The sequence below is a fragment of the Syngnathus typhle genome, linkage group LG15, assembly GCF_033458585.1.
Source record: "Syngnathus typhle isolate RoL2023-S1 ecotype Sweden linkage group LG15, RoL_Styp_1.0, whole genome shotgun sequence".
NCBI classification, from domain to species: Eukaryota; Metazoa; Chordata; class Actinopteri; order Syngnathiformes; family Syngnathidae; genus Syngnathus; species Syngnathus typhle.
The window spans coordinates 6,401,961-6,427,842 of record NC_083752.1 but is presented as its reverse complement, the minus strand read 5'-3'; the positions used below and the strand labels follow the sequence as shown (position 1 = coordinate 6,427,842).

Here is a 25,882-nt window from a genome sequence, read left to right as displayed (position 1 = left end):
AGAAAAGGGCAGTGATGAATCAAAGTACTGAAGCGAATCCACTGACAAACACTTTGATGTAGACATTTTAGTGTAAAATAAAGAAGCTCGGGGCAATCGTAACCTAAATAAAGCTTATAAACGGCATATTATACAGCAAATAATTGATTCTTTTATTCATAATAACACAACGAGACAGACGTGACGTATGGCTGCGGGATATATGCAAAATAGCGGATGTTGCGTACACGTTTTCCCGCGGTTTTGTCTCATGAGTTTGGGTTCGCTCGTTTCTGACACTTGTCCGCTCACACCATTCAGAACTGCGGTTCGCTCTGCAAAACGGTCAACCAAACGTCCATTACCGGTACCGAATAAATAATATAAAATGACTTTACTCATACAAAAAGATTAAACCAGTTTATATCCGACTACGTGGGTGCACGTATTAGTCGCCTAAAACTGTGTCTCCTACACAGCGTGCATTCTCGTGACTAAAATCGAACCCTACCACCTTCGGTTTCCGGAAGTCTTCTATGTTTTGTGTTGTCGATACACACCCGGCGGACTAGGTTTTTAAATTCAGTATTTTTTTAATTTGACATACTTTCAAAATTGCCTCATCTGCTTGTTTGTTAGCGGGTTACAAAGATGCCACCTAAGAGGCGAAGTGCCGGGACGACCCTAAACAAAGAGACGAAAAAGAGACCTGAAACTTCCTCCCCGGGCATTAAAACGAGCCCCGAGTTAGCGGTCAAAAAGTAAGCCACCTACCTTTCAACAAATTTACAATTCAACCAATACATGGGCTCGCTTGTTTTAAGTTACGTTAAAACCGTCATTGACAAACGAACCACTTCAGTTAGCTGAGTCGGTTTTTAATCGAATGTTTCATTGACAACATTTGGTACGTTAGCACAAGATCAGTGCGAAAAAATGGTTGGCAAATAAGTTGTGATCTGTTTCACTTTCTAGGCACAGAGACAAGGATGCTGATTTTGTTGCTCTGTGCAAGAGCCTCCATGTGTCTGATCTGGTTTGTGACCGTTCCTGGAAGATGTACAAACGTCGTCAGGAGTCCCTGGATGAATTTGCTGTACGTTAATGCTTTTATCATTCCCCCCTTTGAACAACTCAGTAGTTTTGTGAGTTCAAACCAATTTTAGTGGGGTTACAAATTGTGAGAATTTGTTTGATAGCTGCACAAAGTTTAGGCTAGTTTAATAGTTCAATAGTATAGATTCTATACAAAATGTTATTTAAATACTTTCTCAATGACGCAATTTTCAATCATCTCACTCTAGGAAGATCAGAAACGTTTGTGGGGGGCTTGTCTGTACGCGGTTGTGATCGACATGGATGCTGCCTCATTCACCATAACTCAGGTCTTAAAAGCAGTCTCTATGAAGTAAGTATTCATGATCATGTATTATGCAATACCAGCAAATAAATGGTCTTGTCTGTTTAAATGTTTGTAGCTAAATATTGTATACGACAATGTTTTGTGTTCTTATTAGTCTAAAGCGGTTTGTGACTCTGGTTCGGAAGTTGGACGTCAATTTGGACGCAATAAGTTCCAAGGTGAATTCAGCACTGACGCGCTTGGAGAACAAATACGATGTGACCCTGGCTCTTTACCAGAGATTTGAGAAGTGAGTTAACACACACACACACGCACACACCTACACAAAATGGCTAACCTCTTTTTACAATGTAACAATACTTGTTGTTTCAGGACATGCAAAAAAATCTTTGTTGAGGTCACCAAAGCCAAGTAAGTTGAATATTTTCCTGCTTGGTTTAATGGTTGCATACTGATTTTTAATTGTTCACTGTCTGTTTTTCAGAGAGCGTGAGCTCATGCGGAGCTGCTGGACGATGTTCCTTTTGGCCAAGGGTTAGTTAAGTCTTATTGGATTGGAATGTTTTGGTCCCGATACTTGTGTTTCTGTTGCCCAACAATGGATTTTGATACCGCAGTGGTGTTTTTCTCGTGCAGGAAAGGCCTTGCAGATGGAGGATGACCTGGTCATATCATTTCAGCTGCTCCTGTGCACTCTCGAGTTATTCATCAAGCGATGCCCTCCTGAACTACTGCAGCCTCTTTACCGTAAGACACGACCAGCATCATTGGTTGCAGATTACAAACTTCCGTGAACGCGGAGAAGCATGACGTTTTACGATGCTGTTATCAGCTTGTAAATTGTTGTGTATGTTCTTATCACATTTTGTTCGCTTTCCTTTTACCCAGAGGAAATTCTGCCCATGGATAAGCGTTGACTTCTTTGTAGCTTTTAAAGCCAGAATATTTATTTATTTAAATTTATTTGTATTTATTATTTCTTGTTTTTTTTTTATTCTTTTACTAGCTCTTTTTTTTTTCAGTTCTTTTGTCAATCAGTGAATCTTTTCCAGTATCCAGCCAGTGGAGAAAATCAAGTGCTTATTATTGTTGTTGTCAGAATCATCCATCAGCAAAGTCCAGACCCCCGTCACCCGCACGTCACGTCGCAACCTGAACAATGCCAAAGCACGAGCCGCCGAGCCAGAGGTGGACGTTCTGCTTCTTGAAACCTTGTGCAAGGAGAATCAGTGCAATTTAGACGAGGTCCGTCTCCCTCCGTCTTGATGAGCATCATCTTGAATTTGAATGGGCCTTCGTGCTAATTGAATTTGCAGGTCAAAAATGTCTATCAGACCAGTTTCTCTGCCTTCCTGGTGTCTCTGGATCTTCTCAAATCTTCTGGACTACCTCAGGTGCCCCTTGTGAATGTTCTCACGACGTGGATTGTTTATTGCAACAAACATCTATCTAGAAAGCTATCATTCAAATGACATTTTATCTGTAACCACAGGCCAGCAGCATCAACCAGCAGTACGAAGAGCACTACCTCAAGACTAGAGACGTTGATGCACGACTATTTTTGGACAGCGATGAGACGCTTCTTTTGCCTAAAGTGGACCCGTAAGGATTGTAAACTCAAAACTGTCTGTTGAAATGGAAAAAAAAAAGGGGAAAAAAATATTAATTCATACATCCTCTTTCCAAGGGTTCCAGTGGAGAGAACACCTAAAAAGAACATGCCGGAAGAAGATGCCGTGTCCGTCCCTCAGACTCCAATCAGGTAGGTATCAATTTTTTTTTTTTAATTATTGTCATTTGCGTCCCCAGCTGATAAATGAAATTTATTCCAACGTGATATATAATTGCTGCCTTGTTTTTTTTCTCGTCAGAGCCGCCATGACCTCCATCCAACAGTTGAGAGGAGATCTCACCTCTCGCGGCGACTGTCCGTCCGCCAATTTAGAGACTTACTTCAAGGCACGTCTCCACAATTTTCTTTCCCAAATGAAAAGTTCAGCCCCATTTTTGACTTCCCGACTCTTTCAGAACTGTACTGTGGATCCAACTCGGGATGTGCTGAAGCGTTTAGAGACAATGGGATCAAAATTCAGCCAGAGGTTTGCTGAGGCAGTTGGCTTGAGTTGGGTCACTCTCGGAAAGCAGGTATTCAAGGAACGCTCCGAGATGCGGAGCAATAATTCTGCTACGTATTGTGCTTGATGTTATTTTTTATTTTATTTTTACCAGAGATTTACACTTGCTGTCAAACTCTACTACAAAGTCATGGAGGCGATGCTGAAATCGGTACTGTATTTGATTCAAATGTGGCATTGAGCAAAAAAAATGTGTTCTCAAAAAAGTCAGAAGATGAATCTGAGACAGGAAATCAAAAGTGTTACTTAGAACAAAAAAAATGTTATTTTTTTGTGCTTTTTTTTTTTGTTTGCTTTAGGAAGAGAAACGACTCTCTGTGCAAAATTTCAGGTATAAATGCTTTTTTCGATTCATGTATACATTTTTACTTCAGTTGACCGTTGGGTATTCTTGGTTTTAATTTAGTTACATTCCATTTTAGCAAACTCCTCAATGACTCTACGTTCCACACTTCACTCTTGGCCTGTGCTCTGGAGGTTGTCATGGCAACATACAAAGGTGCATTTTTCAATATTGAAAGTTTGAACTCTAGTCAGTCTGGAATCTGGATATATCTTTACGTTGTTTTTTTCTCATTATTAGAGAGCAGTTTTAAGACTGGGGGTCACAACAATGGCCGCAGTGGCGGCGACCCAGACGAAGCGAACCGGTGCTTTCCGTGGATACTGGATGTTTTGAACCTCAGCGCCTTTGACTTCTACAAAGTTATTGAGAGTTTCATCAAAGCCGACCCGACTCTCAGCAAAGACATCGTCAAGCATCTGGAGACCTGTGAGAACCTCATTATGGAGCGCATCGCATGGGAGACGGTCAGTGATATTTTTCGCAACTCAAAAACAAGGTCAAATCCATTCGGTTCAGCAAAAAAAAAATTCTAGTCGCACAAAAAAAAAAAAAAATTGACCTTTGACCGTGTTATTTTTTATTTCATGACAAATAACTTTTTGTTGTGAATTGCTGCTATTGCTATTGCTGCTTCATCACGGTTCCCGCTCACAATCCTGCGGGTGTGACGCAATTTAGTCTGGAATCCGACACGTCTCTCAAAGCGTGTTGTTGCTCGCATGCTGATGTTGTAAAGGCGGTGAGGCATTTCCCCGTGTCAGAGCAGAACCCCTCGGGCAAAGCTTCCTGACAGGAATGTTGTAGCTCTCAGCTTTTGCAAGAAAGGACAACTAGTCAGTGTGCAAGCAAGCCGCACCGTGTCCACTTTTTCAACACGAGGACGGATTTTGGTTCACTTCTGTTGCTTCATATCAGTTGTAGTATTATGAAAGAGTCGGATAGTTGCCCCCTTGGCTTTTGTTACTCATTGACCACACCTGACTGCTCTTTGAGTCATCGCACATTTGCGGCATCAGCTGCTCATGCTACTTATAGTCGTGACGAAAGCAATGGTGTGACTCACTTGGGAGAACCGAGAGTTTGGTCACAAAATCAACCCATAACTGCTTTATTTACTTTCAGAATGAATCTTTCTGAGGGCGTACTTCTCAGTAAAGTGCCTGAGAGCTGTTGAAAGGAAGTACATTGAAAGCGCTCTAATACTGCTTTCAGCACACACACAAAATAGCATGCAGGAAAAGTTCGACATTTGAAGAAGAGTCGCTAATACGTAATGGCACAAGGCGGGGACTGTATTGTGTCAAGTTCCCATACATTTGTGTCCATTCAAACACTCTTTGGTTCCTGTTTTCAGTTGTGAGTCCTTTTTTTTTTTTTTTTCCTCCAACACAAGTCTTCACATCGTGACATTCTTTTTAGACTGTAAAGTTTCTGTATCCGTCAGGTTGCTTTTCAGAGGCCTCAAGGGCAGAGTTCTGTGTGTCGATCTGGGGCTGTCTCCCTGCAACCTGTCGAGAAGCTTGACGCCGTTGTGCCACACGGTGGACTTGCGTTTGATGGAGCTCTGGATGGTCTCCGAAGTGAAGTAATAAATGACGGGATCGAAGCAGCAGTTGGTCACGGCGATGCACAGAGAAATGGGGTAGATGGTTCGAACCACGTGTTCGGCGTAGCATCCTTTGAGGACTTTGGTCCGGACTAGAGAGTAGAACATGAGATTTACGTTGTAGGGGATGAAACAGAAGCAGAAGATGAGTAGATGCACCACGATCATCCTCAAAACTTTGGTCTTATTGATGCTGCCGCCGCGGCTGATGGTCTGAGGTTTCTTCAAAGTCTGTAGAACCATGCCGGAGCAGAAAAGGTTGACCATCAGCGGGATGACGAAGCCCACCGTCTCGATAAACATCACCACCTTGGACAGTTCAGACTTCCACTGCTTACTGGAGTAGTTTTCAAAGCAGTAGTTTGATGAAGCGTTGAGGTTTTTGTCCGAGGTGGTGTCCAGGAGGAACCCGGTTGGGATGCTTCCGGAAAGAACCAGCACCCACACCGTGACGCAGGCCAGTTTGGCGTTGCGCTTGGTCCGAATTTTTTGCGATCGAAACGGGTGCACGATGGCCAGAAAGCGGTCGATGCTGATGCAGGTGAGGAAGAGGATGCTGCCGTACATGTTGGTGTAGAAAAGCGCCACGGAAATCTTGCACAGCTCGCTGCCGAACATCCATTCCCGCTTGATGAAGTAGACGATCCGAAACGGCAGGCTGAGGACGAAGAGCGAGTCGGACACCACCAGGTTGATCATGTACGTGGTGGTTTCGTTCCTCGTCTTTAACGTGCAGCCGAAAATGTAGACGGCCAACAGGTTGAAGAGGAATCCAAAGACGAAGACCAGGCTGAAAACGGTGCTGTACAGCGGGTACTTGAAGTCGTCGCTCTTGTTGCACATCGACGTGTGAGCGGCACCCAGCGTACCGTTGACCATTTTTCAAGCAAGCTGCAACATTTACAGAGTGGAATTGTGGCGCGTGTCAAACCTGTTCATCCGCCGGTGTTTGCATTTGCGTTGGGAGAGAAAAATGGCTCCAAGAAGCTTCCGCAGCTCAACTCGATACTTGTTTTTGCTCTATCTAAGCGTCCTGCCTTGTACCTCTTTGAATAATTGGCGACGATGGGAAGCCCTTTAGTTCTTTCACTTCCTTAAAAGTCGCATTCAGCTGTGGAAACACAAAGCGATTCTTCTTTTTTTTTTTTTTTTTTTTTGGTGTGTCTTGTATAGCTTCTGTGTTTCCTGGAGCCAGCCTGCTCGGTCTGAAGGTCTTTTACAAGCTGCCTCAGTCAATCTAGGACAAAAGAAAAGGGAGGAGCTTCCACCCCGGGTTAAAGCCGTCCTTCTTACACTACCGTTCAAAAGTTTGAGGTCGCAAAATTGTTTGGGTGACCCCAAACTTTTGAACGGTAGTGTATATATTTATTTAGATAATTATTTATAGATTATATATATAATCTTCTGTGTAAAAAATCTTATAATATATATGTATACTTATATTCATAGATAATATATAATCTAATAATATAAGATATAATTTATAATATTTAATTCATAATATATTCTTATAATAATATTTACACTACCGTTCAAAAGTTTGGGGTCACCCAAACAATTTTGTGACCCCAAACTTTTGAACGGTAGTGTATGTTTTTGCGCCTGCTTTCAATTTCAATATCTTTTTTTGTTTACAGTCTTTTTTTTTTTTATAAATATAAAGCAGTGTTTGCACTTTGAGCTAATAAAAAGGCACCAGTGGACTTTGCACGCGAACCATATGTCAGTGAAGAGCTGTCACATATGAGCAGGTCTGTACCTGCATCTGTTGTTAAAACCACACCCAAGTGCCACATGAGTTCGCTCAGATCATATCAAACGATTTTTTTATTGCTTCTTCCAGGGTTCGCCTCTGTTGGAGCTGTTGAAGCAGGAGCATGAAGGCGGCGCAGTGGAACAAGCAGAAACACTTGCAAGTTTCAGCCAGCAGTTGCAGCACAACCACACAGCGGCCGACCTGTGAGTCCGTCAGCTTCAATGATGCGCCACGATTCAGAATCATGATTTTCTCTGCGTCAGGTATCTGTCCCCCATTCGCCCGTGCCTTCGCATCTTGCCGCCCGACTCGCCCGCCACCGCGCCGGGGACTCCAGCCACCGCTCCGGCGCGGAGTCACCCTGCAACCCAAGCTGTGGGTCAGAACCTTCGGCAACTGAAGTCCAACTCACTCAGCCTCTTCTATAAGAAATGTAGGATTCACGACACAAAAAATGTATGAGCAAAATTACTTGTAAGAAATATCAAATGTTCCTCCTTGTAGTGTACCGCCTGGCCTACACCAGACTGAAGATGCTTTGCTCCTATCTGCTGTCCTCCCACCCGGAGTTGGAGCCCATCATCTGGACGCTCTTCCAGTACACGCTGCAGCACAAGTACGAGCTGATGAGAGATCGGCATCTGGACCAGGTAGCCCCGTCAAATTTTCCGTCTTATATGCTCTTATTTGGGTCGGCTCGACATCACGCTGGTGTTCCCTTCTAGTTGATGATGTCAGCCATGTACGCCATATGCAAAGTTAAGGGCTTGGATCTGCGCTTCAAGGCCATCGTGTCGTCGTACAAGAACATGCCAAATACCAACCAGGAGGTGACGCCGTCTTTGGACAAGCCTCGTTTCTCAAGCTGCTCCCTCCCAGGCTTCTCAACATCTGTTCTTGTGCAGACTTTCAAGCATGTGTTGATCGCGGAGGGCCGCTACGACTCCATCATCATCTTCTACAACGACGTTTTCATGCAGGAGCTGAAAACCAACATCCTGCAATATGCGTCAACAAGAGTAATAAAGCTCCCTCTACTCCTGTGTATTTTAAATGTTCCCCTTCTGCTACACACCTGATTCACGAGTGACCGGAAACTTTCCCTCCAGCCGCCCACCCTCTCTCCGATCCCGCAAATTCCACGCAGTCCTTATAAATTTCCCAGTTCACCTCTGCGCGTGCCCGGAAGCTGCAATGTGTACATCTCGCCGATGAAGAACTCGCGCTCCCCCGGCATCATGACTCCCCGCAGCAGGTCAGCGCCTCACAGTGACACCGCATCGATGTCTTGACCGATTGGTTGATCTTGTTTGTCTGTTTGCAGAATGCTGGTCTCCATCGGTGAATCATTTGGGGTATGCTCCTTTCGGGGTTTTTTAACCACTTTAAGGCTTTGTATTCATGCATAATTTCATTTTTTTTTCCTCATGTGTAGACACCCAACTGCTTCCAAAAGATTAACCAGATGGTCAGCAGCGGCGAGCGCTCCTTGAAGAGAATCTCAGATCACGGAGGCTCCCCGAAAATTCTCAAGAGGTTACGATTTGATGCTGATGGGACAGATGAGACAGATGGAAGGTGGGTGAAAAGCGCCCCCTTGTGGCATGGGACGTAGTTACATCAATAATAGTTTTGGGAGTGCATAATGGTTGTTGTTTTTGAAACAGCAAATCTGATGGAGATTCAACACTGTTCCAGAAGCTCAATGATTTGAGTGAGTTCACATCTGGACTGTTTGCATTCATGATGTCAAATTGAACTTGGAATGAGTCCAATAGCTAACCCTAACCCTCTAACACACGACTGCTTTTCTCCGCAGCCTCCGCCCGCAGTCGCATGCAGGAGCAGAAAATGAAGGAGGATGCCGATTCCCGAAAAGACCATCACTAAAATCTACTGAGCTGTCCCTGCGCTGTTGCTCGTAATGTGAACTCTCGTTTTATGTGAAACCAGAGTTGTTGTTATTCTTTTGCAGTTTTTTGTAGTTTTAGATAAGAATAGGTACTTGTTTTATTTGAGCTTAACTCCCATCACTGAGACACGATGCTGACTTATTTTCTGACCAAACCTTTTCTTGGCAAAGTGTGGATTTTTCACCGTCATTTAAATGGTTCAGTCATGATGCAGCATCTGCCACTATTTAAAGTAACTTTGGTTAGACTTTTTATTTCCTTTGTGTTTATTTAGATGATTTTTGTTGTATTTAAATCCAATTTTAATTGAGAATTTGCAGGCTGATGAGTGTTTTTGTTTTGTTTTTATTAATTCAGTGATTTTTGTTTTATCAAATATATTTGGGCTCCAATACAAAACGTCAGGTTTGCTCATCATCCAAGTGTTCTCCTGCATTTCAATTGTCGTAGGATGGAAGCTCCTTTTGAACTAAAAAATAGTGTTCATTGATTGAGAGTCAAAGTTGTTTTTTAAAAAAGTCCTATCATTGTTAGAAAAAAAAATTCTAGAATTGTTATTTAACAGAGTTTTAAAAATCAAACTGCTTTTATTTTTTGCTTTTATCGAGCAACCTTTCTAAATTGTTCTAAATATTCCCCTTTAAAGTAGTTACTTGTTTAGGGAGTTTGTACCACTTTTAAATAAATAAAAACTAATATTAGTAACTGTAAACGAACTTCTGGGCTGACATTCTCGACGTATATTTTGTTTTTAGCAGTCTTTTAGCGCCCTCTAGTGTTTCAAAAACGCAGCCTAGTTGAACGAGTAGATGCAGTTTGTTTATAACATGAAAACACTGTGGCCAGCAAACTTACTAATCAAATATTATTAATCAAAGCAAGCGAACAAAACTATATGAACATTTTTAATTCTAGATGTGAACGGCAACGATTTTTATAAATGTAGCTTCCCCCTTTTTTTTTTCCCCTTCCATTTCCACAGGGAATGATGACACCTGCTGTGTGTACAGTAACCAACCCCCCCTAATTGATACCGTTGCTCTGTTTTCAGCAGAGGAGGCCACAGTCTATCAGAAACACTTTGAGCCAGGTTACATTTTAATTGGCTGGGATCCCCACGGGGGAGCGCGTGGAAGTTCAGGTTCCTTACAGAGAGCTTCACATGACCGCAGACTGTCAAAGCGCTTACCTCGCTTGTCTATCGCCTCCATCTGTTTTCATTGTGTGGAACAGGATAATTGCTCCAAATTTGTCCGTGTTTCTTTTTCTTTTATTTCCACCAGAGATGCAAAACCTCACGGTGAGTAGTTTTTTTTTTTTTTTTGCACTAAAAGACACTGGCTTAGTTGTTTGTGATATCAACATACATCACGAACGAACGAGTGAAAGTAGTATTAATGTGCCTGTGCTGTCTGTCAGCCAGATCAATGGCGCGAGATCATGAACAAAAAAATGCAGTTCCCCTCAGAGCTCATCGGCGCCATCCAGGAAGGGAAAATGGAGCTGGTTTGCAGCCTGCTCAAGACGGGCGACGGCATCACCCGCCAGCTGGACGACTCTGAAGATCGCCTTTGGAGGGAGGCCCTCAACCTGTCCATCCGCCTGGGGAGCGACTGCATCATGGACGCCCTCCTCCAGGGGGTCAAATTCGACTTCCGTCAGATTCACGAGGCCCTTCTCGTTGCCGTGGACACCAACCAGCCGAGAGTGGTCAAGCTCCTGCTGGACCGCCTGGATCAGGAAAAAGGCAACAAGATGGACGTGCGCTCCTTCTCTCAAGCCATCTTTGACCACTCCATTGACAACTCGCAGTTTGCCCCCGGTGTGACCCCGCTGACCTTGGCGTGCCAGAAAGATCTTTACGACATCGTCACCATGCTGACCCGCAAGGGTCACGTCATTCCGTGGCCGCACAAGATCTCCTGCGCCTGCTTGGAGTGCCGCAACGGGCGTCAGTACGACCTGCTCAAGTTCTCCTTGTCCCGCATCAACACCTACCGCGGCATCGCCAGCCGCGCTTACCTCTCCATCACATCCGACGATGCCATGCTCAGCGCTTTCAGCCTCAGCAGAGAACTCCGTAAACTTTCTCGGAATGAACCAGAGTTCAAGGTCAGTGCCTTTTTGCCTCCTCGTCTTTTTTTCTTTAATTTCTTTTATCCACTCGTTTCCCATGCAGCCTCAGTACCTGAGCCTGGAGGAGCTTTGTCAAGAATTTGCCGTGGAGTTGTTGGGTATGTGTCGCAACCAGAGCGAGGTGACCACCATTCTCAACAGCTGCGGAGACGAGAGCCAGGAGGCTTTGGACGAGCAGGCCTTCGAGGAAGGCATACCGAACCTGTCAAGGCTACGCCTGGCTGTCAACTACAACCAGAAGCAGGTGGCTGTGATGTCATATCAGGACGACTCAATCGTGTGCACGTTCATCATCATTTGTGTTTTTGTGCAGTTTGTCGCCCACCCCATCTGCCAACAAGTTCTATCCTCAATCTGGTGCGGCAACCTGGCAGGTTGGAGAGGTAGCAGGACTGCGTGGAAGCTCTTTGTCTCCGTCGGGATCTTTTTCACAATGCCCTTCCTCTGCCTCGCCTACTGGATCGCACCAAAGTCGAAAGTAAACCAAAATCGCGTCTCTGTCGTGGCCAGCTGTGCTCATTCAAATGTTGACTCGCTGATTCAGGTGGGAAAGATCCTAAAGACTCCCGTCATCAAGTTCCTTCTTCATTCCGCTTCCTATCTGTGGTTCCTCATCACATTACTCGGGGAATCCATCACCATGGAAATGTACCGGGATACGTTTGCGGCGAGGCAGCAGAACATCTTGCACAGCTCCTTCCACATGGTTTGGGTGGTCGGTGAGTTCCCGCTCGCTCGCTCGTGTCACTGTAGGCTTGAGCCAAGACGTGCGTTGTCTCGCTAGGTTTCTTCTGGTATGAGTGCAAGGAAGTGTGGATCGAAGGTCTGAGGAGTTACTTCCTGGATTGGTGGAACTGCTTGGACATGGTGGTGCTCAGCATGTACTTGGCCTCCTTCGCCTTACGTGTACTCATCATGCTCAAGGGTCATTTGTGTCTCGACACAAACAACTCGGAGGAGGAGTGCTTCTACTTCACCCAGACGGGTAGGAAACCAACACGGTTGTCGCTTCAAAGCGACTCTTGCTAATCTTTCTTGGCGGCAGTGCGCGACGACTGGCGTCAGGAGGACCCTCAGTTGATTGCGGAGGTTCTGTTCGCCGTGACGAGTATGATGAGCTTCACAAGGCTCGCTTACATTCTCCCGGCGCACGAGTCACTAGGAACGCTCCAGATCTCCATCGGCAAGATGATTGACGACATGATGAGGTGACGGCGAGGCGCTATTTGGCTGCGTCGTCATTGTTTTGTCTTCATCGTTGTCCACGTGGCTTTTCAGATTCATGTTCATCCTTATGATCATCGGAACGGCCTTCCTATGCGGGATCAATAATGTCTACGTCCCTTATGTCATCTCGCCGCGTCTTGGCAGGTGAGGGTAAAAAAAAGTGACATCATCCAACCGAGACAAACATTAGATTGTTTGGCTTCTTCATTGCAGGTTTAACGAGACGTTTCACTTTCTTTTCTGGACCATGTTCGGTGTGGCCAACCAGGAATACGTGGACATGCCGCAGTTTGTCTTGGCCGAATTTGTCGGACGGATTCTGTACGGAATCTTCACGCTTGTCATAGTCATTGTCTTACTCAACATGCTTATTGCTATGATCACCAACTCCTTTCAGAAAATTGAGGTAAAGTTTTTTTTTCCCGAATTCCATACAATGCAGGAAATTTGAAGCACGTGTGTTTTTAGGACGATGCAGATGTGGAGTGGAAGTTTGCCAGATCCAAGCTATATCTCAGTTACTTCCGAGAGGGCCTCACCATGCCCGTCCCATTCAACATCATCCCTTCCCCAAAAGCTTTGTTTTACATATTAAGGTGAGCAGCTTGCACTTTTTTTTTTTAGCTTTTATTTTTAATGTTTGTCATCTTCCAACAGGGGCATCTTTAGGCGCATCTGCTGCTGCATGAACTGTAATTCTGCCAAATATCCACCAATAGCTTCTTTGGTAAGATTAAGTGTGACAAAACTTTCATAAAATAAATTCTAAAAGTGCATTTGTTGTGTTGTGTGAAGTTTGACAAAAAGAGCTCCGAGGACAACCAGGTTCCGTACCGTCAGCAGGTGATCAGAGCTCTGGTGCAACGATACATCGAATCGGCTCGGAGGGAGTTTGAGGAGACCAAGAGGAAAGGTGAGACACGGATGTCGCTGTGGGGCCGTCGTCATGGCAACAAAAGTCACACAATTCAATTGACGCGTTTTTTCCGATCAGATATCGGTAATCGCATCACCGAGCTGAGCAAAGGCGTCTTGAGGATGCACAATGACTTGAAAATGGTCCATCACCACTTGGTCGATGAAAGTCACCGTACGGCCGACGAGCTGTCGAAAGACGGCTCGTCATTCCTCGGCAAATACATCTTGGGCGCCAAAAATAATTTCAGAGGCTTTAACAGCCAGCTGGATCAGAAAAGCACGTCACGTGATGTAACGGTGCATCACGGAGAGGAGGAGGAGACAATAAAAAGCCAAATAGATGAAAAGGAGCGTTGCGAGGGCGAAGAGATGAGCTCCAGGCTTTCGTCACACGGGGATTTGGTCAAGATGGAGGAAGGGCGAGGTCAGACAGAAAAAGAGCAGATAGACGCTAACAAAAGTGACAACGCAAATGAGATCGCTCCAGCTAAACATTTCAATATAGAAGAAGAAAAGAAGATACTTTCTGAAAGCCCCAAAAAAAGAATCAGTGAAGACAAAGAAAATATGCGCAATACATTTGAAGAGATAGAATTACAAGAAAACAAAGTGGAGGCCGGGTGGATGAACGGGCGACAGCGTGAGCCAGATATTTGCGGACGATGTGATGATGAGGGTGAAAATTTAGAGAGCCAGACAAAAATAGCTTCACCATCAGGCAGCAGCAGTTCTCGGGACACGGGATTTGGTTCTGAAGAAGGCGAGGCATCCATTGATGACACAGACAGCAAGACGCCAGCTGAGTAACATTGTTAGTTTGAGAAAACACTTCATTCCAGTACACAAAGTTGTTTCCCTTCTTAGTTAATCTTTCAGATCCAGAAAAACCCGTTTTCACATTCTGAATAAAACAAGCTTTGACTCTGGCAAATATTTGTGTAAGTACAATAATTCCGCTCAGTAAAATTAAGCAAGCACGACGTTTCAATTTTGTGTTCCTTGAGGGCAAACAAATTATATAGCTAGCTGTATGATGCATTATGATTGACAATTTTCACAACAATTAAAATGGAAACAAAATGCCCATTGTGTTAGTTTCGTGAATGCGGCTGCTGTGTTTGTGTCACAGTGCAGGTCTCAGCTTGCTTCACACAATTTGCTCCCAAGAGGTCCTCTTCATTAATTCATCACCTGAAGCGTGTCCCTGCAGCACATTGCCTCCAAACGCCTCATCTGGAAAACATGCCGCTAATGTTTTGGATATTGCTTTCCCTGATCTCGCTGGCGGTTCTAGTAACTATAGCAACCATGCAATGATTTTCATGTGCATTGCATGATTTACAAAACAAAAAAAAGGGGGGGGGGACTGATACCTCGTTTGATCACAGGCATGTTGACAGATTTGTCGGGCAGCACCTACTAGAATTCTCTTTACAGTCAACTCGGAAATATTTAAATTTAGTTAAGTTTTTATTCACACTGCGTTAACGATCGGTCGTCAGCTTAATCTCACGACGAGAGCGCTCACCAGTCCCCGACCAATAAAACCGCATTGTCTTGGTTCTTGGCCAATCAGGTAAGACTTTGGTTGTCATTTCAACCAATCGGTATTCCCATTTTGCATTCTTTTGCTACTTTGGTTTTCCTTTTCCGGTCTAAATGTGGCGGGAGTACTCAAAATGCAGGTTTTAACTTGAAACAATAATTATGTCTATAGTGACGCTTTAGCAATCCTCCAAGGCCCTGGGCAGATTACATGATTACATATTACATGGCAACTGTACAAAAGGCTGTGACATCGTTTGCATGTTGTGTTGTTCTATGTGCATGTCTGTGTTGGCAGCGGCTCTGCCTATTTTCCCGCTCCGCATGTCACGTGATTCCATGGGGTGACGCGGCGTTCTCTGCGCATGAGCAGGGCACTCCGGAAGAGAGCAGTTCGCGGTATGGTGGGGTAGAAGTTTTCTAGTTATAGTTGAAGCAAGTAAAAAAGCCGAGTTCATGACCAAAAGACTCCGCAATCATTCCGCAATTCTATCAATCTGCAATTCTATTATGACCTTCAATCCTGCTACTCAATAAACCTGTCCATCCCTCCATCTACCTTTTGGCCATTCCCTGTGTCCAAACGTCCTTTGCTGCCTCCTGTATTCTGACCGATACACCATCTTGTACACTATATACCCCCAGATCTAGCGTATTATCCTCCCCAACATTGGGCGCCAAATCCTCCTTTACATTGTGGTCCTTCGAGCCGGATATAGTGTTCAGGATGGAGCAAGATCAAGAAAGACACCTGGATGTGAGGCCAAAACGTCGGACGCACCCCCCAGCTTGGATGCAGGACTTCGAGGTGGACTACGTGGGATATGAGCACAGCGGCCAACCACGTTGGGACTCGTTTACACCGACCCCAACAGGCAGACCGTCATACCCACAGCAGGGACTAGTCCAGACGATCTCCTTGCGTGCACCTCAATTTCATCCGGAGAGCTTCGAGGATGCTGCTCAGTATAGAGCCCCTCAGCTAGCCTCAAGCTTCACCCGGAGGAGGAATGCGGATGATAGAACCTTATCTGCACCTGTCCAGTCATACCAACAACAGCCAAACCAGGACCAGTACCACCCGAACCGCCAAACCCTACAAGATGAGAATGCGGTTCTGCGTGAGACTCACGAAGCCATCCATGCCGGACTGAAGGAGCTAAATAAAGCCCGTAGTGACCTGCAGCAGCTGATTGAAGTGGCCCACTCTCTAAGAACAGGCACGAGTCAAGTGAACATCCCTCTACCAGCATGTTCCAGTCCCAAACCACCTGATGGGGCCGTCACCACGAGCAACAGCTCGAGATTCACTGAGTCAGAGGAAGAGGAGGATTGGCCTGATCCTCCGCCATGGCCTGAACCCGAGGAAGCCCTAAACGCCAACCTCAGTGCCTTGAATCTGGGAGCTCATCAGCTACCTCCTTACCCGACTCCACCGGAGACCAAGCCTCTACACTACAGGCCTCAGCCACAACCAGCCCAATTCCGTCATCCACAGTTCATTCCTTCTAGCCGTGAGTCCTCCCACGTTCCTCCTGTACCGCCACGTAACTTACCCTTACCTCTAGGAGCATCCCCAACTGGTCAACCACATCTTCAAGTGCCACACTCTCACAGAACCACCCCTTACATGCAACCTCCATACCCAGAGCCAGTGTACAGAGGACCCCAACCGACCATTCCCAAGTTCACTTTCCCGGACCCTAGTGAGTTCGCCCGGCTACGTATAGCATTAGAGAACCTCCTCCCCTCCAATGCTACAGAACTCTTCAAGTATCAGGTATTAGTAGACCATCTTAAGTTAGAAGAGGCCAAACTGATATCTGACGCCTATCTAAACTCCCCAACACCCTACACGGACACCATGACAGCTCTCTATGACAAATATGGTCAACCTCATCAGCTTGCCCTAAAGAAGATATCCAGCGTCCTGGACGGCCCAGAGGTCAGGCGGGGTGATCCAATGGCGTTCCAGAAATTTGCCCTTCAAATACAATCACTGGTGGGTCTCCTCCAGACCTTGGGCCACGAAGGAGAAGTTGAACTAAGTTGTGGCTCTCACGTAGCTCGCCTACTGAGTAAGCTTCCTCCTGAACAGCGAGCCGATTTCCGCCGTTCCCAGCCCACTCGATCTGGAGCCACATCCACCTTGCGGGACCTGTCAGAGTGGCTTCGCCACGAGTCATGGTGCCAGGACTTTGACGATCCTACCAGTAGCCGGAGCTCCAAGGAGAAGCAGAGCACTAAATGGAACATTCGTCCTGTGGCTAAGCAAACAGCAGTCCTGCATAGTAGCCAGGAGCCCTCAGTGAAACTAGTTAAAGAGAAACCTGTCAAAGGGAAAGACAAGTCCAAGGTATACTGTGCCTATTGTGAGAGTACAGACCACTACCTCAGCCAGTGTAGTGGTGTAGCCCAGCTCACCAAAGACGAGCTGAAGAGGTGGATCCAAGAGCACAAGCGGTGTTGGCGCTGTGCCCGTCGACACTTCGCCGCTCAGTGCGACCTCAAGAAACCCTGTAACCTTTGTCAAGGCAAGCACCTTCTCGCTCTCCACGAGATTAACATAAGACCTGAGAAAGTTAAGGATGACTCACCTCCAAAGGCTGAAAGCTGCCTGACTACCTGTGCCTCCGAGTCCTTCTACCTTGACCGACCACACGTGGGGAACCGAGTCATGTTGAAGGTGGTGCGAGTACACGTGCACTATGGTAGTCAGAAGTTAGACACCTACGCTATACTGGATGATGGGTCTGAGAGGACTATGCTGCTCCCCACCGCTGCTAAGTCCCTAGCCCTTAACGGCGCTCCCGAAGACCTCCCACTGCGCACAGTGCGCTCGGACATCCAAGTCTTGCATGGCCATACAGTGTCATTCCGGGTCTCCTCTCCCACCAACCCTAATATTATGTTTAAGATCACTGATGCCTTTACAGCCAGCCATCTTAATCTAGCCCCACATAGCTACCCAGTTAGCCACCTACAGAGGAAGTTCAAGCACCTGCGTGGAATCCCTATTCCTACCTTCCGAGAAGTAAAGCCCTTGCTTCTCATAGGTTCAGACCAGCCCCACCTCGTAACCCCCATCGAGCCTGTCAGGCTTGGTCCTCATGGTAGCCCAGCAGCTGTCCGCACTAGACTGGGGTGGACCTTGCAGGGCCCGTGTCAGTCGACGGGGCGGCCAGCTCACCCAGCTCAATGCCTGTTCACCTCTGTTCCACCACCCATGGATGATCTCTACAGGCATGTGGAGAGACTCTGGCAAGTGGATACAGTCCCCTACAGGCCAGAGAGGGAAGTGACACGATCCAAGCAGGATCAGCAAGCCATAGCCCTGCTGGAGACGAAGACAGGACGTACCGAGGTGAGTGGCATCCTTAGATACGCTACTCCCCTGTTACGCCATGCGGCTATGCCACTATTGCAAGCACCGAAAGAATCAGTTATGGCCCTGCTGCGCAGCACTGAGAGACGCCTCCTTAAGAACCCTGAGCAGGGACAAGCATACCAAGCGGAGATGCGGAAACTCATCGAGTCAGGCGCAGTGCAGGAAATTAGCGAGGACACCTCATCAACGGAGAGCTGGTTTATCCCCCATCACCTCGTGACCCATAACGGGAAGAACCGCCTCGTCTTTAACTGTTCTCATCAATTTTTGGGCCAGTCCCTTAATCAGTTCCTCCTACCAGGCCCAACTCTAGGTGCCTCACTGCTAGCGGTCCTATTGAGGTTCCGAGAAGGTCCCATTGCAGTTAGTGGGGACATTAAAGGGATGTTCCACCAGGTCCGTCTCCTCCCTGAGGATCGCCCCCTTCTGAGATTTTTATGGAGAGACCTAGAGGTAGAACAACCACCCAAGATCTTTGAATGGCAGGTCCTCCCCTTTGGGACCACCTGTAGCCCATGTTGTGCGACATACGCCCTGCAAAGACATGTCAAGGATCCCAGTAAGTCAAACGATGACATGAGGTTCTCCGTGGAGCACTGTTTCTATGTCGACAACTACCTGCAGAGTGTGGCTACACCCAGCGAAGCAAAGGGTCGGGTGGACCGGCTCAGGAAACTCCTCGCCTCGGGCGGCTTCGAATTGCGACAGTGGGCTTGCAATGACCCAAATGTTCTCAGCCACCTACCTTCAGAGCTCAGATCCACCAGTCTAGACCTGTGGCTAGCCCAAGATAAGTCCAACCCGTTTGAGTCGACCCTGGGCCTCAGCTGGAACTGGCAGGCAGACTCCCTAGGCTACAAGCAGCGGTTAGTCCCTTACGATGTACCAACCTTGAGGAACATTTATAGAGTCCTAGCCTCACAGTACGATCCATTGGGATACCTGCTGCCATTCTCCATTCGCGCCAAGCTCATCCTAAGACAGCTGTGGGACAAGCAGCGAGGTTGGGACGATCCTAACCTCCCTCCTGACCTGCTACAGGCTTGGTCCTGTTGGGAGGCGGAGCTCAAGCATCTGCCGGACATTACCATGCCACGTCCGTATGCGCCTGCGGATAGCCACCGCGAAGGGACCACTCGGCAAGTGCACATCTTTGCTGACGCCTCAGAAAAGGCCTACGGGGCTGTAGCCTTCCTCCGAACCGAAGACAACCAGGGTAAGGTACATTTATCCTTTGTTCTGGCTCGCTCCCGCATAGCCCCTAAGCGTGTGCATTCTGTACCTCGCCTTGAGCTGTGTGCGGCTCTTGTAGCAGCGCAGTTGGCTTCCACCCTCAAGAAAGAGCTTGCTCTCCCAGTACACAGCACAGTATTGTGGTCTGACTCTACCACTGTACTCACCTGGCTACACTCGCAATCCTGTCGATACAAGGTGTTTGTAGGGTCAAGAGTAGCTGAGATCCAGGAGCTTACGGAAGGCTTTGTTTGGCGCTACGTAGACTCAGACAACAACCCTGCCGACGACCTGACAAGAGGGAAGACATTGATATCCCTGTTGGAGCCCAATCGATGGTCACAAGGACCCACCTTCCTTCTACAGGGTCCAACCACCTGGCCAGAAATGCCACACGGTATTCCACCTGATGATGCCGCTGAACTAAGGAAAGGTACGTTCTGTGGGTCCACCGTCACCTCACCTGACATTGCCATTCTACAAGACAAGACGTGCAACACCTGGCAGGAACTCATGGACGCTACTGCAAGGGAGCTTCATGGCCAGGCCCCTCCGATCTACTCACCTACCGCTGAAGAATACCGACAAGCTGAAGTACTCATCCTTCAACGAGCCCAGAAGCAATCCTTCCCAGACGATTGTGCTCAGCTGTCTGCAGGGAAGCCTGTTAAAACTTCGAGTCGACTTCTTACTCTAGCGCCAGTCATCGACACCTCCATCGACCTAATCAGAGTAGGAGGCCGGTTACGCCGTCTAGAGGGCCAGAACGAGGTCACCCCACACCCTATCGTCCTCGACGCCTCACACCCTGTGACCCGCCTGCTCATAAAGAAATATGACCAGGACCTTAAACACCCAGGGCCAGAGCGAGTCTTTGCAGAGTTGCGGAGGACCTATTGGATCATTCACGGCCGTGAAGCAGTTCGTCGCTATCAACGTTCCTGTGTAGATTGTCAGCGCTGGCGGGCCAAGCCTTCCATACCTAAAATGGCTGACCTCCCAACCGCACGCCTCCAGTTGCATAAACCTGCCTTCCACGCCACTGGCATGGACTGTTTCGGTCCCATGTTAGTAAAGGTTGGACGACGCCATGAGAAACGCTGGGGTCTCATCTTCAAGTGCTTGACCACCAGAGCGGTACATCTGGACCTCATACGAAATATGGACACCGATGCTTTCCTGATGGCTTTGAGGCGATTCATTGCCAGAAGAGGAACCCCCTCGGAACTGTGGTCAGACCACGGGACCAATTTCAAGGGGGGAGAGAAGGAGCTTCGGGAAGCCTTCACAAGTATGTGTCCAACCCTACAAAGTCAACTCGCTCCACGTAAAATCAAATTCAACTTCAACCCCCCAGCAGCCCCTCACTTTGGTGGAGTATGGGAGAGAGAAGTACGAGCAGTCAAGTCTGCACTCCGCACCTGTCTAGGTACTGAGCCTATCCATGAGGACGTCCTCTCCACCGTCCTGTTGGAAGTGGAGGCCATTCTCAACTCAAAACCTTTGGGCTATGTGTCTGCTGACCTGTCTGACGTCGACCCCGTGACCCCCAACAGCCTCCTACTGGGGCGGCCTGATGGATCACTCCCCCAGATCGTCTACCCGAAGAGCGAAATCCTGAGCCGAAGGCGCTGGCGGCACTCCCAAGTCCTTGCCGACCAGTTTTGGTCAAGATTCATCAGGGATTACCTACCGGGATTGCAAACAAGACAGAAATGGCAAGCCTCCCCCCCCGACCTCCTGGAGAAGTCAGTGGTCATGATCACCGAGCCACAGTTACCCCGTGCCATGTGGCCTATTGGTCATGTGACGAAGGTTCATCGCAGTGACGATGGCCACATAAGGTCAGCTGATGTCGACATTAAAGGGCGGCAGTACACCCGACCAGTAGCTCGACTGGTGGTGCTACCAGCCCTCCCAGCGGAAGTGACTCAGGACTCTCATAAAGACTGATGAGCCTTTGTTTGAAACAAATGTGCCCTGCACATTTGGGGGCGGCTGTACAAAAGGCTGTGACATCGTTTGCATGTTGTGTTGTTCTATGTGCATGTCTGTGTTGGCAGCGGCTCTGCCTATTTTCCCGCTCCGCATGTCACGTGATTCCATGGGGTGACGCGGCGTTCTCTGCGCATGAGCAGGGCACTCCGGAAGAGAGCAGTTCGCGGTATGGTGGGGTAGAAGTTTTCTAGTTATAGTTGAAGCAAGTAAAAAAGCCGAGTTCATGACCAAAAGACTCCGCAATCATTCCGCAATTCTATCAATCTGCAATTCTATTATGACCTTCAATCCTGCTACTCAATAAACCTGTCCATCCCTCCATCTACCTTTTGGCCATTCCCTGTGTCCAAACGTCCTTTGCTGCCTCCTGTATTCTGACCGATACACCATCTTGTACACTATATACCCCCAGATCTAGCGTATTATCCTCCCCAACATTGGGCGCCAAATCCTCCTTTACAGCAACGCATATCATCGGAAATCTCATTTGACAAAAAAGGGAATTTATTCTCAGAACTAAGAGAAGAGCTTCGAAATTATAGACAGTTGCAAATAAAATGTTGACGCAACATTTCATAACAATCCAATGAAAACTTTCAATCAACAAGGAGAATTTCATTTTGAAAATGGGGTCAAAGCTCATTTGGGAAGTTTTATTTTGAAGCTCAAATCGGGAGAGACGAAACCGGAAGTGGCTGTATGACATGTTGTTAGTTGCTAATGGCTCCCGAAAGATAAAGCAGCCCTCTGAAGATGGCCGGGATGTTTGAGGTAGAGGTGGATGGTGTGGAGCACGACCACGGACTAGAGCATCATAATGAACCGATCCAGGTGAGTGCGACGTCTCATACGCGTAGTCGTGACACTACAAACAAGTGGAGTGGGTTTCGTTTCAGAACGCTAGTTGCTAACACGTAAAACACCGCGTTAGCTTCTCCGCTCAGGTTTAGCCCATCGTCAGCACTTGTTCTCTCTGTTAAGCTCTCTGTTTACCACAGGTAATATTCTTTATTTCATTTCTCTCCTTAACCTGTTGGCTTTCAGTCAGCAAATCATTTTGCGAGACAAGCAACATCACTTGTAAAATGTGCAGCTTCAAGGCCAGCTCCAAGGCTACCCACCCTTGCAAGCAGCAGTCATTTAAATACGTCGTGTCTGCTTTAAAACTCTCTTAGTGAATAATTAATAGCAGTCAATGCAGAATAAAATAGCCAAACTGCCTAATTTGTGACTTTTAAGTATACAGTGTGACGTGGTGGGCGGGGGTCAAAGGTAACCTGTTTAATGCCGTAAAGGCGTGGCCATTTTTTTTTGTCATACCTAAAACAGCAATAAGTCAATTAAGTTTGGTTTAATATCAGTATGACGAATGTCATGATTAAATCACACAAAGGTACGGCATGGCTACATGGAAAGTGACTTAAGTGCAGTGAATAGATTGAAATGCTGCAAAGATAAGTCAGCTGTTGACTGGGTGGTGCGTTTCAGCCATTTTCATAACATTTTGAAACAACAGTATAACTTTGTAACTCAATTTTATAACTTTTTTTTTGCTAGCAATATACCACTCGATTGTAAAATGATGACATTGTTCTTTTTTGTCGTTTTCAAGGTCGCGCTAATATTTCCCCCCTGCATTTATCAAGTGGCCACAAAGATAATTTTGTCTCTTGTCTACAGTTTGATGCGTCTAAGCTCTCACCGGAGGAGAAGTGGAGGTTAGTGTTTTGTCAACGCCAAGTCTCGCAATCCAAATAACAACTGTAATTCTTTGTGTATTCAAATGTTGTATAGCCAGCCAGAGGCTCAGAATTAGTGCTGTTGTAAAAGCAAATATTTTTCTTACTAGCTATTAATGCACACCCTTTTTTTGTTTTGTTCAACAGGGTGGAGCATGCCAAGATGCATGCCAAACACAAAGGCCACGAGGCCATGCACGCCGAGATGGTCCTGATCCTCATCGTCACACTTGTCATCGCCCAGCTCGTCCTCGTGCAGTGGAAGCAGCGGCACCCAAAGTCTTACAACGTAAGAAACAACACATGTTGCTGCCGTGTGTAATTAAACAAAGTGTCCATTGCTAACTCTTTGTCCCTGGTTTACGTGTGTCATGCTGCTGTCTTGTAGCTGGTGACTCTGTTCCAGATGTGGGTAGTTCCTCTCTACTTTACTACCAAACTTCACTGGTGGAGGTTCCTGACCACCTGGTTTATCTTCTCTGTCATCACAGCATATATTAGCTACCGTGCCACTCGCAAGCCTCTGGCCTGCACCACACCGAGGTAAAATGCAACTTAGTGCCGCATCGGTTCAAAAATACGTCGGTCCCTAAAGAACTTTGTCGTCTGCTCGCTGTGCTGCAGGTTGGTGTACAAGTGGTTCCTGCTCCTCTACAAGATCAGCTATGGCACTGGAATAGTTGGCTACACTGTTGTTATGTTTACGCTTTTTGGCATCAATCTTATTTTCAGGTAGGCCATGGGTCTATTTTTTTTTTAAGGGTGTAAACAGAACGTTTAAAAGACATTTCTGACTGTGGGCAAATGACTGGCCGCTAGATGGTGCTGTTTGCCACAATTCTGATTGTTCTACAATTACTGTAACTGCACCAGAATGTATTTGAAATGTTTTTTTATACTGGATTTGGGTAAAAGGCCACATTTGATTTAAAAACAAAAAAACAAACAGAAACGTTTTAATGATCATACAATGCTAATTACACAGTGATACCTGCATGCAGGATAAAGCCCGAAGATGCGATGGACTTTGGCGTGTCCCTGCTTTTTTACGGACTGTATTATGGTGTGCTCGGAAGAGACTTCGCCGAGATGTGTGCCGACTTCATGGCGTCGACTGTCGGGGTAACAAATGGAGAGAGTTTCCTCATGGTGGATGTGGCTGTCGCTGCTCCAAAAGTAACGCCGACTCTTTTGTCTCTCCTTTTTGCAGTATTACAGCGCATCCGGAATGCCGACGAAGCATTTGTCTGATAATATCTGCGCCGTATGTGGACAAGCCATCCTCGTTGATGTCAGTGAGGAGGGCATCATTGAGAACACGTACAGATTATCCTGCAACCATGTGTATCCTTCACATAGCTGACATAACAGTAGGGTTCTTCGTTTGTGTCTTTCCAAACCCCGTGAGATTGAGTCATTCACACGAGTGTCTGAAATTGCGCAATGAGCAAAGAGCTCAAAAGAATACACTCATAATCCGGTTTGATCTGCCTTGACGTCACATCCAGGTTCCATGAGTTCTGCATAAGAGGTTGGTGCATCGTGGGAAAGAAGCAGATGTGCCCGTATTGTAAAGAGAAGGTGGATCTCAAGAGGATGTTCAGCAACCCGTATCCTTTGGTCAAATATACTCAAAATGAGTTCAGGGTGGAAGTGATCATTTTGTTATACACCACGATGCACTAAAATGAGTTGAAACTCGTATAGTTCTCATTTGAATACTTTGCAAGGGGAACACAGGAGGATTTAATCTTCTCGTCATTTATCGGAAGCGTTCCGAGTAAACTTGTAATGTGGTTGCATGCAAAGTTCCTCTTCCCTTTTTGAGGCACAGGTTGAAATTTCTTTTTTTTTTTAACCTATCAAAGGGATCTCCCAGCCGCATTACAAGAAAATAACATAAATGCAGTTTCTGCTTTTCTTATACTGTATACAGTTTTTTTAAAATTCAATTTTGGTTGATAGCTTAGACTGAGACGTCAAAATTTTGTTTATTTCAGTGAAGGCATTTATTGAGTTTGTGGATACATTTGATAATCAACCAAGGCAAGGCGGCCTTTTAGAATCACAATTGCAGATACAGAATGCCTTTAAGTATCTAAAACCGCGAGAATATTGACAATGTATTCATTTTTGTCCTTAACTTAACACTTTGTAGCTGGGAAAGGCCACATGTCATGTATGGCCAACTTTTAGACTGGCTTCGCTACTTGGTGGCCTGGCAGCCTGTTATTATCGGCTTTGTGCAAGCCATCAACTACGTCCTCGGTCTGGAGTGACCCGCAAGTGTGGGGAAATGGACAAACGGAGAAGAAAACGCTCCGATTCTAATGACTGGGAGCCTAGCAATGAACTGAAACATCTGTTTTAAAAAGTATCTGTACTTTTTGTATATATTTTTAGGCGCACATCACCAGTACTAATGTTTGGGTTGAATCATGATCTCAATATCTTGTCAATTCTTTGATTTGATTTCTTTTTTTGGGGTCACACCCTAATTGGTTTTTTGCAACTAACGCCCCAGTAAAGATGTTCATCATCATGAGCTGACTGCATTTTACTTACTTTGGTGACTATCGAAAAGATTCGGTACCAGCCAT

The 25,882-nt window shown here is 46.4% G+C and overlaps 4 protein-coding genes across 5 annotated transcripts; 3 read left to right on the top strand and 1 right to left on the bottom strand.

The window, feature by feature from the left end:
* Positions 1–317: 317 nt before the first annotated feature.
* On the top strand, positions 318–9,588 carry rb1 (retinoblastoma 1). The gene is made up of 27 exons (XM_061299498.1): positions 318–740; positions 955–1,075; positions 1,284–1,387; positions 1,497–1,631; positions 1,715–1,753; positions 1,827–1,876; positions 1,979–2,089; positions 2,442–2,587; positions 2,659–2,736; positions 2,835–2,944; positions 3,030–3,104; positions 3,214–3,301; positions 3,371–3,487; positions 3,572–3,628; positions 3,777–3,808; positions 3,900–3,976; positions 4,061–4,287; positions 7,273–7,388; positions 7,449–7,618; positions 7,690–7,835; positions 7,911–8,015; positions 8,091–8,204; positions 8,295–8,440; positions 8,510–8,540; positions 8,621–8,763; positions 8,853–8,899; positions 9,005–9,588. Exons 1-27 carry the CDS (start codon positions 631–633, stop codon positions 9,073–9,075), a joined length of 2,766 nt encoding a protein of 921 aa, XP_061155482.1. The 5' UTR covers positions 318–630; the 3' UTR covers positions 9,076–9,588.
* LOC133168171 (lysophosphatidic acid receptor 6-like) lies at positions 4,903–6,662 on the bottom strand. The gene has a single exon (XM_061299499.1). The coding sequence runs from the start codon at positions 6,306–6,308 to the stop codon at positions 5,220–5,222; it is 1,089 nt and encodes a 362-aa protein (XP_061155483.1). The 5' UTR covers positions 6,309–6,662; the 3' UTR covers positions 4,903–5,219.
* A 354-nt stretch (positions 9,589–9,942) lies between the features above and the next one.
* LOC133168169 (short transient receptor potential channel 2-like) lies at positions 9,943–14,186 on the top strand. Its single transcript, XM_061299497.1, has 11 exons — positions 9,943–11,210; positions 11,278–11,478; positions 11,548–11,712; positions 11,779–11,953; positions 12,019–12,219; positions 12,280–12,442; positions 12,513–12,605; positions 12,675–12,867; positions 12,930–13,057; positions 13,119–13,188; positions 13,257–14,186. Exons 1-11 carry the CDS (start codon positions 10,539–10,541, stop codon positions 14,184–14,186), a joined length of 2,991 nt encoding a protein of 996 aa, XP_061155481.1. The 5' UTR covers positions 9,943–10,538.
* Positions 14,187–22,213: 8,027 nt separating this feature from the next.
* Positions 22,214–25,827, top strand: rnf121 (ring finger protein 121). Of its 2 annotated transcripts, none has more exons than XM_061299392.1 (9): positions 22,214–22,374; positions 23,224–23,261; positions 23,430–23,571; positions 23,671–23,825; positions 23,907–24,014; positions 24,284–24,404; positions 24,493–24,626; positions 24,791–24,892; positions 25,441–25,827. In XM_061299392.1, the coding sequence occupies exons 1-9, from the start codon at positions 22,297–22,299 to the stop codon at positions 25,559–25,561; spliced, it is 999 nt and encodes a 332-aa protein (XP_061155376.1). In that variant the 5' UTR covers positions 22,214–22,296; the 3' UTR covers positions 25,562–25,827. The 2 variants fall into 2 exon arrangements, with proteins under 2 accessions (XP_061155376.1, XP_061155377.1); XM_061299393.1 differs by having other exon boundaries at positions 22,233–22,374; positions 23,156–23,261.
* Positions 25,828–25,882: the final 55 nt, after the last annotated feature.

Excerpts from the sequence above, each read along its gene's own strand:
- rb1 (XM_061299498.1), top strand. The coding sequence starts at position 631 with ATGCCACCTAAGAGGCGAAGTGCCGGGACGACCCTAAACAAAGAGACG. Across the intron at positions 3,629-3,776 it reads TGGAGGCGATGCTGAAATCG|GAAGAGAAACGACTCTCTGT; the intron begins GTACTGTATTTG and ends TGTTTGCTTTAG. Across the intron at positions 3,977-4,060 it reads TGTCATGGCAACATACAAAG|AGAGCAGTTTTAAGACTGGG; the intron begins GTGCATTTTTCA and ends TCTCATTATTAG.
- LOC133168171 (XM_061299499.1), bottom strand. The coding sequence starts at position 6,308 with ATGGTCAACGGTACGCTGGGTGCCGCTCACACGTCGATGTGCAACAAG.
- LOC133168169 (XM_061299497.1), top strand. The coding sequence starts at position 10,539 with ATGAACAAAAAAATGCAGTTCCCCTCAGAGCTCATCGGCGCCATCCAG. Across the intron at positions 13,058-13,118 it reads GCTTTGTTTTACATATTAAG|GGGCATCTTTAGGCGCATCT; the intron begins GTGAGCAGCTTG and ends ATCTTCCAACAG. Across the intron at positions 13,189-13,256 it reads ATCCACCAATAGCTTCTTTG|TTTGACAAAAAGAGCTCCGA; the intron begins GTAAGATTAAGT and ends TGTTGTGTGAAG.
- rnf121 (XM_061299392.1), top strand. The coding sequence starts at position 22,297 with ATGGCCGGGATGTTTGAGGTAGAGGTGGATGGTGTGGAGCACGACCAC. Across the intron at positions 22,375-23,223 it reads ATCATAATGAACCGATCCAG|TTTGATGCGTCTAAGCTCTC; the intron begins GTGAGTGCGACG and ends TCTTGTCTACAG. Across the intron at positions 24,015-24,283 it reads GGCATCAATCTTATTTTCAG|GATAAAGCCCGAAGATGCGA; the intron begins GTAGGCCATGGG and ends ACCTGCATGCAG.